Source organism: Carex rostrata, chromosome 16, assembly GCF_964058835.1.
Source record: "Carex rostrata chromosome 16, lpCarRost1.2, whole genome shotgun sequence".
NCBI lineage: Eukaryota > Viridiplantae > Streptophyta > Magnoliopsida > Poales > Cyperaceae > Carex > Carex rostrata.
This window is the reverse complement of record NC_135933.1, coordinates 2863152-2880374: the sequence shown is the minus strand read 5'-3', so window position 1 is coordinate 2880374 and position 17223 is coordinate 2863152. Positions and strand designations below refer to the sequence as shown.

General features: G+C 32.7%; 3 protein-coding genes across 3 annotated transcripts; 2 read left to right on the top strand and 1 right to left on the bottom strand.

Moving 5' to 3' along the window:
* The first annotated feature begins 510 nt into the window (after positions 1 to 510).
* LOC144567090 (rac-like GTP-binding protein 6) lies at positions 511 to 3136 on the top strand. The gene is made up of 7 exons (XM_078317144.1): positions 511 to 793; positions 1564 to 1651; positions 1730 to 1839; positions 1954 to 2017; positions 2314 to 2378; positions 2627 to 2692; positions 2796 to 3136. Exons 1-7 carry the CDS (start codon positions 695 to 697, stop codon positions 2892 to 2894), a joined length of 591 nt encoding a protein of 196 aa, XP_078173270.1. The 5' UTR covers positions 511 to 694; the 3' UTR covers positions 2895 to 3136.
* A 345-nt stretch (positions 3137 to 3481) lies between these two features.
* On the bottom strand, positions 3482 to 4142 carry LOC144567093 (uncharacterized). The gene has a single exon (XM_078317148.1). The coding sequence runs from the start codon at positions 4107 to 4109 to the stop codon at positions 3672 to 3674; it is 438 nt and encodes a 145-aa protein (XP_078173274.1). The 5' UTR covers positions 4110 to 4142; the 3' UTR covers positions 3482 to 3671.
* Positions 4143 to 13745: 9603 nt separating this feature from the next.
* Positions 13746 to 16324, top strand: LOC144567493 (chloroplast protein FOR GROWTH AND FERTILITY 2-like). Its single transcript, XM_078317638.1, has 2 exons — positions 13746 to 14117; positions 15312 to 16324. The coding sequence occupies exons 1-2, from the start codon at positions 13842 to 13844 to the stop codon at positions 16122 to 16124; spliced, it is 1089 nt and encodes a 362-aa protein (XP_078173764.1). The 5' UTR covers positions 13746 to 13841; the 3' UTR covers positions 16125 to 16324.
* Positions 16325 to 17223: the final 899 nt, after the last annotated feature.

Here is a 17223-nt window from a genome sequence, read left to right as displayed (position 1 = left end):
ATTCTCTTCAATTCTTCTAGTCCACCGTATTATTTTATTTCTACATATTTACACTCTTATTTTGACTATTTGTCATATTTCTTTATTTCTCATCTCTTTTCATGACCGGATCTGCATGAATACACTTCGGCAGTCGCTACGCTATTACTGAATTTTTTCTCCGCCGCACTCTAATCGAGATAAAGACAGAGACTCTGCGCTCATATGATCATATCTACACACTCTCTCTCTCCTCTCTCACCCTCCTCTCTATTCAAACATAAAATTAATAACTTTTTTCTTTTTATAGGCGTATAACATTTTTTATCTACCTATTAAATATATCATTTACTTTTCGACAGTCATGGTTTATATATGTCGACGCATATTTTTTAGATTTCGGTAGCTCTTTAATTTGCATGCTACACCAAGTTTCCAAAGTAACAGCGACAGAGAATTCTGATATCGCATTCTTGCCTGTCTGTAATTAAATAATATGCAGAATTATACCCACTCTCTCTATCAAATGAATAAAAATTTCAAAAGTGCATCCCTCACCTACCAGTGGGAGGCAATTACTCCCCTTGAATTGGACCCCTCTCTCTCTCTGCTTCAATGGAGAAAGAGAGGTTTTGAAGGTTGACAACTCAAGGAAAGGGAAAAAGAGCATAAAACCAAGTTAGGAGGAACTTCTTCTCTGCATATCTGTGTAAAGATGAGCGCATCGAGGTTCATAAAATGCGTTACTGTTGGAGATGGCGCAGTTGGCAAGACCTGTATGCTTATTTCATACACCAGCAATACCTTCCCAACTGTAAGTTCCACCATGGATTCTTGTTAATTTTCTCTATTATGGGTTTCCATTTGTGATTCTTCCCATAATACAAATGTAATTAAAGTTTCTATTTTGAAAAGTCCTAATGCACAAAAGGGGGAGAAATTAATATCCCCACCCCCTCCCCCATGGTTTTAGGTATGATTTTGACCAATGTGTCCAGAACATTATTTTAATTAGGGTGTATGAGCATATTGACTATTTTGTAATATTGGCATATCTTAGGGTGAGCAAACAAAACATAAATCAAGTATAATAAATGTAAAGCTGTTTTACTATATCCTGTAAATATAAGCAAATGAGGGCATACGACACTTGTTTTTCCTTAAAAAATATATATTGCAATATCCCCCTGAAAAGTTACCAAGCGATTGTTCACAAAAATTTATTCAATATGCATTTGAAATGATGGGGCAATCAATAGAATAACTATGGACACAGATGTAAAAGTTTCCAACACAGAAGTCCACATTGTGCAAATTTGGAACTATTTTGACTGTTTGTCTCTTCAGATTAGATTATTATCTAACTATGCTCAATTTGACTTCTGTTGTCTCGCTACCTGTTTCCAGAAACATGTATGATAAATAATAAATCAGACAAAATCAGGCTTTTATCTGATTTATTTCTTATTTTCTAAATATTTTATGTTTCTATGCTTCATTATTGTTTCTTTTTATTTTTTTGTAAGAATTATGCTTTCCAACTCTTGCAATTCCATTCTGATCTATTATTTTTTTTGGAGGCAGGATTATGTCCCAACAGTTTTTGATAATTTCAGTGCAAATGTGGTGGTAGATGGTAACACAATAAATTTAGGCCTCTGGGACACTGCTGGTAATTACCTTTCTCTATATTTCTTTTTCTTTTTCTCAAGTTTTTGTTTGGAAAAATGTCAACTAATTAATTAAACAGGGCAAGAGGATTACAACCGCTTAAGGCCATTGAGCTATCGTGGGGCTGATGTGTTTCTACTTGCATTCTCTCTTATTAGCAAGGCGAGCTACGAAAATGTAGCAAAGAAGGTAACAAAGTTGTTTATACTTTTCCCCTAAACTTTTACTTATTGTAAAGTTAATTTGAAAGTTCATTGTTGCTTGTATTAAATTTGAGTCTTTTTAATTTATTGCAATTTTCAGTGGATTCCTGAACTTAAGCATTATGCTCCCGGCGTGCCAGTTATTCTTGTTGGAACAAAGCTTGGTAAAGTTCAAAATTACTTACATAGCGTGTGTCTCTTCACGATTGTACCATTTAAATAGGAAGATCAGCTCGAGTTGTGCTTCAATAGTTTTGCCATAAAGGAAACCATTTTTTATATTTTCTTTTTTATTTTGAGTTTTACTGGTGGGGCCTTCGTGAAATTAGATATGCTAGTTATCAATATATAAGCGATTGACTAATCTACATTTAAAGAAACAATCTTAATTAGTAAAATGAACAGTTAGGCCTGCCACCTACTAATTGACTGTCTATTTCTTCACTTGTTTATGTGTCAGATCTTAGAGATGACAAACAATTCTTTGCTAATCACCCTGGTGCTACTGCAATTACTACAGCTCAGGTAATACTAATTGAATCATTTAGCTTTTTATCAAATATCAATTTTTTTTTTCTTTTTTGTAATTAAATGGACAAAAATGAAAAGTCCCACATCTATATTCTTGCCCATGGGGGCTTATGACCTCTTGAAGTCATCTTTGGTATCTCATTATAATACCATTTGAGCCATTAGGCTATTTACTTGTCAAAATTTTAATTAATTGCCTTATTCTGATTTTTTTGCTTTTTTTTTTTCTCTTTTTTTTGAAGGGGGAGGAGTTGAGGAAGTTAATAGGAGCTCCAGCATACGTCGAGTGCAGTTCCAAGACACAACAAGTATATAACTAACAACCCCCTTTTCTATTAGCAAATTATCATGCTACTGTTATGGTTTCTAATTTATTCTTTTGGCCATGTTCCCCCCTTTTTTTTGGTGTAGAATGTGAAGTCTGTGTTCGATGCGGCTATTAAGGTTGTTCTCCAACCTCCTAAGGCAAAGAAAAAGAAAAAGGGTCACACAACCTGCTCCATTTTGTGAATGACACTAGCATGCTTGATTTTGTTTTTAGGCTCTTTTGAGCTAAAATTAAATCTTGGCGCTTTAATCAAATTAATGTTTCATGTAACAGAAAGAATTGACAGTGGAATGTGTTGTCATTTCCTTTTCTTGACTATCTGGTGATGCATTGAGTGCCTTCTGTTAATTGTAAAAGGCACCTTTTGTTGTTGGATTCCTAATGCTGTATCTGTATTCTATCCATTGTTTATATTTTCTGGAAATTACCTTAACTTAAATGTTGGTAAAATCAGTCAAATTTCTGTTTTGGAATGAACTTTGGGGAAGTTTTGAATATTTTGTCTACTTGGCATTTTGTTTTTTATTTTTGTAGTAATATTTCCTTGGGAAAAGTTTATCAATTTATCTAAAATGATGTATGGTACATCATACAATGTCAATTTTGAATGGTTCTTTACTTGAAAAGGAAAACAGATATGCAAAAGCTGTTTTCAGAAAAGAAAAAAAAAAAAAAAAAACACTTGCAAAGGCTCTCTTTTAGCTTCGGCTCATCAAATTTAAATCATTTTGGGTTCGGCCTCAAATGACACTAAAATAAAATAAATTGTCTTGTTTTACTCTTAACTCCAAAATGAAACTAACAAACAATGAAAATTGCACTGGCACCTACAAAACACCTGAAGGAAACAAATCAACCCAGCCTGAACTGATGAATAAACAAACAAAAAACCCAACCTAGCTTTATAGAAAAAATCACAAACTTTTATTATCAAATTTCATTTTTAAACTACACTAGTTTCAACGAGGGCCTGAAGAAAATGAATCAACCCTCAGGTGATGTCGAAATGCCACGATAAACGCCTCGGCTCGTCTATTCAATTCCTCTACATCTCCTTCTCCCTCTCCCTCTCCCTCTTTTTCTTCCTCTTTCTTTTGTATGCTTTCTACATCTAAAACGGTTGCAAAAGTTCCATCTCTTCTCCTCTTCTTTCTCGCCCGGTCTTTCTTTTTTGGCTGCACCTCCACTAATGAGAAAACTAATATGGAGGCGATGACGAGGTTTAGAATGACAAATAGAAAATGAGGTGGAGTAACGATCAGAGAACTCGGACATCTATGCAGAATTAGAGAAAAAATCTTCTTTATAGCAGAAATTGCCAATGCAGCTCCAGCTGCTGCTAAGGCAGCCTCTACTATTTCTTCCTCTCTCCTTCTCTTCATTTCTTTTCCCACCATTCTCTTCTTTTTTTTGTTCTTGTTTTCCAGTGGAAAGATGACTTCACATACTTTCTATGGTTGTTTTGCTAAGTAGTATATATATTACCTGGATTAACACTTGAAATATTCTTTAGATAATAATTATGTCGTCAGGAGGAGAGACTCGAGAGTATTGTCTCCCTTGAAAGGCATACCACTTTTTGCCACAGAACAACCATGCGGAATAATGTGTTTTATAATCATTAATTTTTTCCCCCTTTTTGAGTGGTTTCTCCGACAAAATCAACATGACATTCAAATTGTTTGCTTGTCATTTGGTGCTAAAAAGAAGAAATAAGCAAGCTTAAACAAGTCCATATCCTCTGAGGTAACAGAATATTTTTGTTTAACTCCGGACCATCTGATCAGAATCCAGATTAATTTAGTCTAAAGTGAGATGGTGCCTCTTAATTCGTGCGGATTCTAATCTGACGGTTCAGATTTAAATAGAAATATTATGTTATCTCATGTGATATGAATTCATCTTAAACTGCAATCGTAGTTGTGATATATAAAATTCCTACATTCAAACAAGTCAAAAGCAGTAGATAGAGGATCTGTTTCCTCTGGTGTGTTCCGCAATTGAGGGTGAAAACCTCATAAATTGAAGGGGAAGGAAGTTTTCGGAGGTGAAGCTCACCCCGAACAATGATCTTTACACCCCGATTTGGAGGTGAACATTGTCGCCAAAAATCAATACGCGTTCACCTTCGTACAGTACGCGTTCACCTCCGCTTCCTCTCCGCTTCTTCAATTCTGGAGCAGTGAAATCTTCGGACAGCTGCGGTTTGAAACACAGTTTCCCTCCGCACAGTGTTTTTTCCTTCCTCTCCCTCTGCGTAACCCCAATTGGAGCACACCTAAGATGCTTTAGGGTACAATTGGAAAAGAACTGTCTGGATTTATTTCTAGATGAATCAAACAAATTTGGTACCTATTTTGTAAATATAGATGTCCATTTTGAGATTTGTGCCAGAGTTAAATAACGGTCCGGATTTTCTAATTGTACTCTGAGGTAACCCAACAGGATACAAATTTGTAGTTGGACGACTCCAAAGGTAATACAATGTTTGGATTCCCCAATCTGTAAAGCACGAGATCTCTTTTTGTATTAGTATATAACTAACGGACCGGATTCAAACTAAAAATTTGAGGTACCTTAGGCGATATGAATTAGTAGTTGGGGACACTTGATTCTCATTTGTTAATGCATAAGTTTCGAATGAGTTGTTAGGCTTAATTGAAAATTTAACCGTACAATAAAACAAGGTATAACCATATAAGTTTTTTTTAAGCATGAGATAAGGGTCATGCTTGTTGGTCTTAATTTGTAAATTTTGGTGATTTGAAATTTGATATATGAAAATAAGAAGAAAAAAGCTTCTAAAATTTGCCAAAGACACTAATTTCTCTTTCTTTGTTCTACTTTTAATTGTTACACTAATTTCTCTTTCTGTATAAACTAGTTGACAACTATTTTTTTAAACAAAAAGTACAAACACTAAATCAAAATATATGTCAAAGGCTTTAGTACAATGCTCACAAATCATCCGTATCAGATAGTGTTTTCTAAAATCTAAAATGTTGAAAATATTTGAACAGTTGGCACGAAGAAAAACATAAATTCTGTTTTTCTGAGAGAAGAGTATAGATTCTCATCCATATTATATATTGATAGGTGTAGATTTATATATTTCTATTTTTAATATTTAAATAATTTTCAAACTATTCAACGTGATTTCATATGAAAATATACTTATAAATCAAATTTGAAATTATTTTTAGAGTTTTAAACTATTTTTTAGATTGATAAAATAATCACTACTTTTCGGATGATTAATAAGCTTTAGATTAATAATAATTTATCTATTTAAATATAAAATTTGATTTACAGGTAAATTACATATGAAGGCCGTGAACAATTCAAATTTATTATTTGAACATTGAACAAAAAAATTCTTACTACGGAAAAAAAAAATACAAATCCATATCACTCTACAAGAACCCCCTACTTAAGTTTCTTGGTTTTAAAATATTTCTTATATTTGAACCGAATAGATGTCTAAAATTGTTGAGTCAAGCATGATTGAGACGGTCTGGTGGTAGCTCGTTCAGGAAACAAAGCAGTATTTTGTTATTGCTTTTTACGGTCAGCGTGCTCCAGCTTAATCATATCATCATAAGCTTTGCAAATACGAGAATAAGATTCTTTGTGACAGGTTTCTTGAAATATTTGTATCTTTACCTATTTGGTGGGTTATTTGAATTGTTAATCAATGAGATAAATGGCTAAGATTTCTTTATGAGCGGTCCAGAATTTTTAGATACAATTTGGTTTCCGACAAGATTTTATATGTATATTTACTCGTATATATGTCGTTGGAAATTTTAAATTTTCAGATTGAGAACCAAAATTATCCGAATTTTTTATAAATACTCAAAATTAATAACAAATTACCGAATCTAACCCGTTTTTCAACTTATTTCGAAAACTAGCCAAACCGGTTATTGGATAACCGGAAAAACAATTTCTTTTCGGGTCACGGGTGACCGGATTTGGGGCAAAAAACCGGTTAACCATTAACTGGAAATATGTCATGCAACCGGTTATTGGTTAACCGGAATCTAGGTCCGATTAGTGGGTAACCGGAAAGGTTGTTTTTTAAGAGTCCGGTTATTGGTTAACCGGATTTGTGAATTTTGCTTCTTTTTTAAAAAAAAAAAAACAGAAATTTCTAATTTGTTTATTTTTTGTATTAAAATATTAGAAATGTTGAATATATTTCTTTAAAAATAGATGAAATACAATATAATTTGATTTATTAGAAAGACTGCAACAAATAACCCGGATCAATATTTTTCAGGCCGGATTTTTCGCGGTTGTAAGAAAAATTAATATATTTATTTATGTGTTATTGGAAAAAAAATAAAAATGCTTAGATTCTGAGTCATTGATCCCGGTTCAAAAGTCACTTCTAGGTAATCCAGAAAATATTGTGATCTTTCTAGTACATTTAATTTATAAAAAGTTGTATCTATTTTGAGAATTCTTTTTGAAAAACAATCATTAAATAAATTAAAGTTTTATTTTTTTAAAAATAGATACAACTTTTTATAAATTAAATGTATTAGAAGGATCACAATATTTTCTGAATTACCTAGAAGTGACTTTTGAACTGGGATCAATAACTCACAATCCAAGCATTTTTATTTTTTTTTCAATAACATATAAAGAAATATATTAATTTTTCTTACAACCGTGAAAAATCCGGCCTGAAAAATATTGATCCAGGTTATTTGTTGCAGTCTTTCTAATAAATCAAATTATATTGTATTTCATCTATTTTTAAAGAAATATATTCAACATTTCTAATATTTTAATACAAAAAATAAACAAATTAGAAATTTCTGTTTTTTTTTTTTTTTTAAAAAGAAGCAAAATTCACAAATCCGGTTAACCAATAACCGGACTCTTAAAAAACAACCTTTCTGGTTAACTATTAACCGGACCTAGAATCCGGTTAACCAATAACCGGTTCCATGACATATTTTTGGTTAATGGTTAACCGGTTTCTTGCCCCAAATCCGGTCACTCGTGACCCGGAAAGAAATTGTTTTTCCGGTTATCCAATAACCGGTTTGGCTAGTTTTCGAAATAAGTTGAAAAACGGGTTAGATTCGGTAATTTGTTATTAATTTTGAGTATTTATAAAACATTCGGAAAATAATAATACATCTTTAGTTTACAGAGCACTTTAGTATTACACTATGCACCGGTAATCCATATCACAAAACATCAATTGGGCAAAAAAAATTAATACACGTAGATAATTAATCCCAACTAAACAACTTGAACGCCCACAATCAAGATTTAACAATATCAAATCCATCTTAGACTATTATTTTGAACCTTATTAGGAACTCATTTAGCAAATTAAGATATAGCTATAGATTGGTGTTATTCCAATAAGACTTAAAATAATGTTATTTCTTGCACTAGTTGAAGGGATAAAAATAATAATTGGAATAGTAAAATAATAAATTGTTTAAAAATAGAGTAAGGCTAATTAGGTGTTATAAATAGCATAAGGCTTTCTGTGCTATGGCTTATAAACTTCAAATTTTAATCTAAGTAGCTCAGTAAATTGGTTATATAATGAACTTGTAGAATACTAATTTTTACTATATTTGAAACTTTTTTACTGTTTTTAATGATTTATGAAAGATGACAAAAAATAGTCTAAAACATTGGCAATTTTCTTTTATTTTTAAGTCATTTTTTTGTCATTTTTCATAAATCATAAAAAATAGTAAAAGAAAAATTCTAAACAAAAGTAAAAATTGGTATTCTACAAGTTCATTATTTTACCAACTTACTGAGCTACTTAGATCGAAATTTGAAATTCATACAATATATTTTTGAAACTGTAGCACGGAATGCCTCATGCTATCCATAACACCTAAGCTTTACTCTTAAAGATAAAGATATTGAAGGAATTTGAAAGATCAAAATGCCCTTTTCATGTAGTTTCATATCACTTCCATGTAATGTTCTTAGGCTTTAAAATGAAGTAAGTTTTGTTATACCTACTCATTACTCAACTTATACAAATTAGTTGAACACGCTTGATGGATAATAAATAGGAGTTCAATACGGAAAATAGATCTACTGCCGTAGCTAATATAGTTTTACAGCCATTCTTAATTAGTTCTAGTTTTTCTTCACTTGTGTTGGTAAAAAAATTGTCAAACTATTCATATGTGTGACATGTGTGTCGCAAAAAATATACACAATTCTCACCAATAAAGTAACAAACGGTTGACTACCAACATCATACAATATTTGTACATTGGATTTTCACTGTGATCGGAATAAAACAGTTATAGAGTTGGATTGATTTCAATTCAATAGAATTGATTTTTAATGGAACTTTGTTGTTCGGAATAAAAATAGAAAATATTTGAATTCATTTTAAGTTTTTTTTTTTTTTATTGAAAGTCTATACAACAGAAGAAAAAGATATATAGTTTACTTTATATGGAAATGACGCTTTTACCTTTATTTTTGTTTATTATTATAATTTAAAATAATGACCTTTCGTAATTTTAAAGTTTGAGATTTCAGTATTTGTATCTTTTGTAATTAAAAATATCATTCCAAATTGCTACTGGTTAAAAAAATATTCACATTTATTATTCTTTATTACGGAGGGGAAGACAAACTAAATTTAATTCACATGGTCAAGAACAAGCAAAAGAATAAATATACGTATAGCGGTAATTCGGATACAATCTGATAAGAAACAAAAAGAGTAGCAATGTGAAACATAACCAAAGATAATTAATTATTCAATCACCAGTATTTATATAATAATGACATTAGTTCAAAGGAACCATAGTACAATATAAAAAAGAGGACATGAATCTTGGTTGAATTAATTCAACATTTCTTAATTACAACCATGAATATGACTAGTACGATTTTGTGCCGATTAGAACCCGGTATAATCCCATTATACCAAATAATTGTCTAAAGTTCGAAATTTCATTAATTAGTACTTAAGAATTCCAACTATATGTAAAAAATATTGAGTGAGGCTATGATACTATACATAGTATCATAGTGCGTATGGATCCGTACTACATATTAATATTTTTGTTTTTAAATTCTAATGATCGGTCCAAACCCGTTCAACATGATCTACATGTAAATATGTCCTTGCAAATTAAATTTCAAAATTTGTGTATAATATTTTTACTAATATTTGAGATAGATAGAAAATTAGTTGGATGGTCTAGAATTTTCAGATCAAGTAATTTTATACCCATCTAAGAAAATTTAAGTTACAAGTAAATATTTATATGAAGATCATGTTGAACGGTTTGAATCGACTATTAAGTCTTTCAAACCAATAATATAAGTTCATAGCACGAACATTTACGAAACTACCTTGAAGCAGGAGTAGGTCTCAAAATCTGTGATCCATAGTACGAAATGACGAAACTCAATTAACAACGAAATACCTTCCCCCTTTCCCCGTATGGGGGCACTGGGCACCGCACGTAGTGGCTTAGGGCTCCCAAATCGCAACTTGGGCGTGCAGCTGTGCAAGTTGGAGATACAGATTAGGCAGGAGCGCATGGCAGGAAGCCTAAAAATGGGATTTTCCTAAAGTCGGTAAATCTAATTTTGTTCAAGAAGTTTCAGGATGACTCAAGCACACACTACTTGATCTTCTTTCTCTTATTTTATACGTTCAGGAACCATTTCAATTTCTCCCGAATTTCAATTAATGCATCAAGAAAGAAAATAGATAGTAAAGAGAGACAGAAGTGAGGTATGTGAATTAGTGAGAGTTTGTGGGGTTTGGTGATTAGTAAAGTTGTAAATAAATAATAAAAGAATGACCGACAGGTAGGGTGCAAATAGATCGGATATTGATAAAATTATATCCGTATCTGTTTTTAATTTTCGAATATAGATGTGGATCGAATATTAGACGAATACATACGGATACTGATCAGATATTAGACGAATACATACGGATACTGATCAGATATTAGACGGATCGTACATATGGATACAGATCGGATATCAGATATCTATAGATATATACATAAATATTTTCACAATTTATAGTATACTATATTGTATATATTTACTATTCGGATACGGATAATTAAAATTAAAAACCATATCCGTATCCGTATCCAGGAATATTCAGATATCGGATATCCGTATCTAATTGTCGGATATAGATGCGGATACGGTCAGATAATATCCGACCCATTTGCATCCCTACCGACAGGTGTCTCACATACATTTTGCACCTATGTTGTATGGATACGGCTACGGGTATCGTGTCGGACACGACACGGGTACGGCAATACGGCAATTCTCAAAAATCAAGAATATGACACGCTTATTATATTATATAATTAATTTAATAATACTATTATTATATAAATTAAATATCAAAATTCTAGATTACTATAAATATAAAAGCTAATAGCTTATAACATCAAATGTAAATTGGTTCAGTGGTTAAGGTCTTAGACGCTTATAGCCAAAATCCCAGTTTGAATCCGGCTTGTAGCGCTGGAAAAAAAAAATTTGGCGGGGTTCACAGTAGACCGGGTGCACAGAGCAGCGACCTCTCGGGCGGGCATATCCAGATGTGTCAGAGCAGTGTCTAGGCCGTATCCAGATGAGTCAAAGCGTGTCAGAGACCGTATCAAAGGACTAAGGACACGCCACGTAAGGCGACGCGCCAGCTGGCGTGTCTGATACGTATCGTGGCCGTGTCTGAGGTGTGTCGGTGTCGGATACGTGTCGGACACGGGTACGATGAGTTTCCAGGAGTGTCAGGATAACATAGTTTTGCACTAAATTTCCGTCACTTTTGAAATACAACTTTTCACTTTATATAAAATACTAAGTTTGTAATTAACAAAATATTATAATTCATTTACAGCAAAGAATGATGTCAACTTGTGAAGTTGGTCGACGCTATCATAACCATCTTTATTCTATTTTTCAAAATTATTCTATAATTGCTAAGGTTTCGAATTTTGAAAACCATTCTATAATTAAAGTGGTTACAATGACATCTCAGTAAATTGGTTTGTTTGTACTATCAGAAATATGTCTTAGAACTGTAAATGAGATTTTGCCTCATTTAAGTTTCAATTAGGTCCAAAATATATCTCCAAGCATCAAATTATTCTTGTTGTATAATTAACTTTTAATTATGTATTAGCCCTTAATTAGCATATTTTTAGTAGTTAATTTTTATTTCTTTTCTTTAAATTTTGCTAGCTTCGGATGAAAATTCTGACTTCACTAGTGAGCACGAACAAATGTGCGATATGCATACCACGATATAGTGTGGGAAAAATGCTACGGTGGAGCTGGTTCTGTCACGGAACAAGATGATAACAGTATGGAACGATACGATATGTGTTACTATTCTGTGCCGTAACTTGCGTGTCGCATGCCGTAATCACTCCTAGACATTTTGGTCATGGCACAGCACGCGAAAGATCCGATCACGGCACAACACATAATCACGCGAGTCACGTGTAATTAGGACCGTTAGGTCTTAATCAAATGGTGAATATTGAAAAAACTAACTTAAATTATGAAATATAGTTAAATGTGAGAAATTTGACTAGTTACGTTTGGACATAGTATGTGTGAATAGTCACGGCACGTGAGTCACGACGTGACTCGCATGCCGTGGCTATTCGTGTGCCGTGACCACCCCTTGATATTTTGATCATGGCACGGTACGGGTCACTATTTACTTGGTCACAGCACAGTACGGCACGAGACCAAAGTCACGGCGTGTTAGTCACAGTACAGCACGGCACGTTTTTTCCACACTACCACGATAGCTACACTCTAACCCCATGTTTGGTTGTGGCCTAAAGCTAAGGAGGTGTAAATTGGTTATTTTAACTTAGGCTGGTCTAAATTATTCATGTTTAGTTGAGGCTTAAAGTTAAATCATAACTTAAACTATTCCTTATTTGATTAGAGTTGGTGTAGAACTAAAGTTTTGAAAATCTAAATTGGTTAATTATTTATAATAAGATACTAATTATATAATATTAATATATTAATAATAACTGTAATATATTATATATTATTATAAAATTTATTTAATAGATTAATAAAAAATAGTAATAATAAAATACTAATATAATTATAAATTAATAATAATTATTAATAAAAATACTAATTATATAATCTTATTCAAATAATTATTTAATATATTAACAATATAAAATATTAATTATATAATTATATATTAATCATAATTATTAATAATAAGATACTAATTATATAATATTAATATATCAATAACAACTATAATATATTATAATAATGATTTACTATATTAACAATATTAATTATTAATTATATAATTATAAATTAATAATAATTATTTAATATATTAACAATATAACATATTAATTATATAGTTATATATCGTTAATAAGATACTAATTACACAATATTAATATATTAATAATAACTATAATATATTATAATATTATATAATAATTATTTAATATATTAACAATATAACATAATAATTATATAATTATTAATAAAAGGATATTAATTATATAATTATATACTAATAATAATTATTAATAATTATATAATAATTATATACAAATAAAATATTATTATAATTATTCAAGTTAGGCCACGAAGTGGAATAAAAATTAAACCACCATGTGAGGTGGTTTAATTTAGGTCGGCCTAAAGATCGGCTTATGCTATCTTAGTCCGGCTCAATTAAGACATGTTTAGTGAAAATAACGAGACCTAAACTCTTTATTTCACCCTTTAGGTCACACCCAAACATGGTGTAAAATATTTCTTTATCCTTACCCAATAATCCAGACTAGCGAACAACCACAATGGATGTTGATTAGTGTGTTGCAAACAAATTATTCCATTTTTTTTTGTATTTAATTAGTTTTCTTTGGGCCAACCGAAGGCCATCTCAGGTAAACAAGACCAGAGGGAGACAGGCCCATGTTTCTTGCGGCCCGTATTGTAGGGGAGGAATCAGATACCAATAACCCGTTATCTGAAATATCTTGCGCCTTTCCACAATTCGCGGTCGCCCCCCCTCGTCTCTCATCTGACAAAGAACAAAAACCCCTTCAACCCAAGCTCGTTTTTCTTTATCCATGGAGAGACTTATCTCTTCGCCCCAGCCTGCTCCCGCCTTATTCAGGCCCCGTCTTCTTGCCTCTCGCGCCTTTCTTGCGCCAAAACTGCCTCTCCATTTCTTCTCTAGGCGTCCCTCCAAGACTCTTCAGCACTTCTCCAAACAGGAGGGCCCACCTCCAGTCTCTTTGACCGATGGGTTCCCGTTGATTTCGAATGAATTGAAGGATAAAGAGGCCCAGTCATGTATTGAATCTCCGGCCAGGAGGCTATTGGCCTCTTCAGGTTTTAGAAAGGTGCAATTTTGAGTTTCATGATTAATTTATTGACTTAATTAAAGTGTTATTGGTAATGTATCTCTGAAAATATGCTATTTACGTTTTTTTTTATGTTGTGGGCTCGTTTCCTATTTAAGTTAAGTAAATTATTGAGTTGAGCAGGAGGCATGGAATGGGTTTCTTTTTTGTTGGGTTTATATATCTCCTCTTTTCTTGCATTTAAGTTTGTAATAAAATTCCGATGATTGTTCTTATCCTTGAGAGTTACTTGTGAATTTTTTTTATAGTTGTGGAAGGTTTGGCATAAAGTTTGCACTTATTCTTTGTATTAGTTTGATAGTTTCCATTATATAAAGGTTAATTAGGCATAAAATTCCGATGATTGTTCTTACCCTTGAGAATTACTTGTGAAATTTCTGTATATTGGTAGAAGGTTAGGCGTTAAGTTTGAACTTATTCTTTATATTAGTTTCCATTATATTATTATCATTTTTATTTTTTGTTAACCATGACCTACTGGGTGATTAATTATCTTTGAAAAGGTGGGTTTGCCTAAAATGTTGAATGAATTATGGAGTATAGTCAAGTTCATAGTGATGACTTTTATTCCTGGTTGAGTATTTGAATATATTGTATTGAAAAGGGATACTTGTTATTTTTTATTGGGAACTGCACTTTTTCAATTAGCAATTTATTTGATAGATAGTAGTTGGTGTCTTGAAAAATATTGTTTAAATTATAAAATTAATTAATTTGATAAGTATTTTTCAAGATATCAAATGTATACCATAAAAATTAAATGCATGCTAGAATTACTCGATAAAGAAACTACGCCATTATATTTTCCAATTAAAGTTAATACCAATACTGCATATCCTTAGTGGTACTATACCAGTTCCTACAACAATATCACCTTCTTTGTTCCCTTAAAAGTTGTGATTTGGTCACTCTGTGTGTTTATTGTTTATTTAATATTTATCTTCTTACTGACATAATTGGCATCATTGTTTATTTTTAATCGTCCAGTTCTCCTGGAAAATAAACCCTACTAAAGACAGATAACTTTCTTATACTGAAATTTGATAAATACTCTCTCATTCCTATGTGGTTACATAGAGTTTAGCTAAAATTGACATAGACTATAGACTCTGCATTTGATTAAACCATACTTTCTTATATTGACAAATTTGATAAATAACCTCTCATAAACAGGTTATCTCTGCAAGTGTACTTGCACTACTCTCCTCTCTCCTACTCAATTTTTTTCAACCAGCACCAGCATTTGCCACTCTCCATGCAACTACTGCCAAAACCGCAACTACTAATATTGTAAACACTGAGCTTTTGAACAGCGCCTGGACGGGGTTCCTTGCTGGTTGCCTTCACACCCTCTCGGGGCCTGACCACCTAGCTGCACTGGCCCCGCTCTCCATTGGCCGGTCCCGCCTTGAGAGTGCTGCTGTTGGTGCCCTTTGGGGCTGTGGTCATGATGCTGGCCAGATCATATTTGGTCTTGTCTTCCTCCTCCTAAAAGACCGCCTCCACATCGAGATACTCCGCACCTGGGGAACTCGTGTTGTCGGTTTGACCTTACTCACAATTGGAGCCTTTGGCATCAGAGAAGCCAGTGAGGTCCCTGTGGCGGCCGCAGCTGGTGTCGAGGGCCATGTTGGAATTCCAAATTCAGACTCTCTGGAACCTGTGCCAATCAAGAAGAGAAAAATTGGGTTTGCAACATTTGCTACTGGTATAGTGCACGGCTTGCAGCCTGATGCACTCATCATGGTTCTGCCGGCACTGGCACTGCCATCACGGCTTGCGGGGGCTGCTTTTCTGGGGATGTTTCTTGTGGGGACCGTGATTGCCATGGGGAGCTACACAGTTTTTATTGGTTCATTTACAGAAGCACTTAAAGATCGGATCCCGAGGATCACTGAGAAACTCACATGGGCTGCTTCTCTTGTGGCAATTTCTATGGGGCTGGGGATAATTATCAGCCAATTCTTTGGGTTTAGCCTTTACTGAAACTGGTTTGAATGGAAAATTTGATGGTTAATTTTGGGATTCTTTTTTTTACTGTTTTAAGAGGTTGTAAGTGTAGGGGTGTTTCGCTTATGGAAAGATTTATTTTATGCTTAGAAATTTAATTTTCAAAAAATTTAGTATGTTGAGAGTCCTATTCTTGTCTTTTTTATTTCTGCCTTGCCAATTTATTTTTCCAATTCCTCGCTTGTTTGGTATTTTCTTGTGTAGCACAGCCAGTTTAGGCAGGGTATTATATTGCCTTAATAGGAGTAAGGTGATTAAGGTGGAGTAAGAGATGAGTTAATCCAGAGTAAGTTAATCTACTTTCACCAAAATTTTTAAAAATGCCATATTCTCAAAAATGATAAACCAAAAGATCATGATTATGTGAAATTTTGAAAAATAGTATGGCCGCATCTAGAAAATGTGGCTACTTTTCTGGTGGCCGCATCTAGGGAATGCGGCCAACTTTTTTTTTTTGCCTTCTCGTGCAACAGTTTAACCTGAAACAAAAAAAAAGGTGGCCGCACCTAAGAAATACGGCCATGCTATTTTTTAAATTTCACAAAATCGTGATCTTTTGATTTATCATTTTTTGAAAAATGATACTTTTAAAAATTTCGGCTACTTTCATACTTCATTTGTAGGGTTTACTATCATAGATATGGATTTATTTTCCAACATCTTACTCCTTATTTAGTAGTTTAAGTTATGGATCTACCAAGTAAGATGTAAAATATAAGTACTCCACTTGTAGGACTTACTATCATAGATATGGATTTATTTTCTAACATCTTACTCCTTATTTAGTAGTTCAAGTTATGGATTAATTTAAGATGTAAAATACGAGTAAGATGGAATAAGCAATTTAATCCTACTCCATAATTAAACATAACCAAATTGTCCTGTTTAAGCTATGTTGAAGCGTTGGCACAATGGCACTTTTATTTAAATACATGTACCATTTCAAATGTTGCCCCGAGATCTAAAGCACTAGCAATTTAGTTACATATACTTATAGGTGTATAAAGATGTTAACATCTATATTTGAAAAATTAAATGTTGATATCTGATATCCGAATATCTGTGGATATGCATA

Excerpts from the sequence above, each read along its gene's own strand:
- LOC144567090 (XM_078317144.1), top strand. The coding sequence starts at position 695 with ATGAGCGCATCGAGGTTCATAAAATGCGTTACTGTTGGAGATGGCGCA. Across the intron at positions 1,652-1,729 it reads AGGCCTCTGGGACACTGCTG|GGCAAGAGGATTACAACCGC; the intron begins GTAATTACCTTT and ends TTAATTAAACAG. Across the intron at positions 2,018-2,313 it reads TCTTGTTGGAACAAAGCTTG|ATCTTAGAGATGACAAACAA; the intron begins GTAAAGTTCAAA and ends TTTATGTGTCAG.
- LOC144567493 (XM_078317638.1), top strand. The coding sequence starts at position 13,842 with ATGGAGAGACTTATCTCTTCGCCCCAGCCTGCTCCCGCCTTATTCAGG. Across the intron at positions 14,118-15,311 it reads CCTCTTCAGGTTTTAGAAAG|GTTATCTCTGCAAGTGTACT; the intron begins GTGCAATTTTGA and ends TCTCATAAACAG.
- LOC144567093 (XM_078317148.1), bottom strand. The coding sequence starts at position 4,109 with ATGGTGGGAAAAGAAATGAAGAGAAGGAGAGAGGAAGAAATAGTAGAG.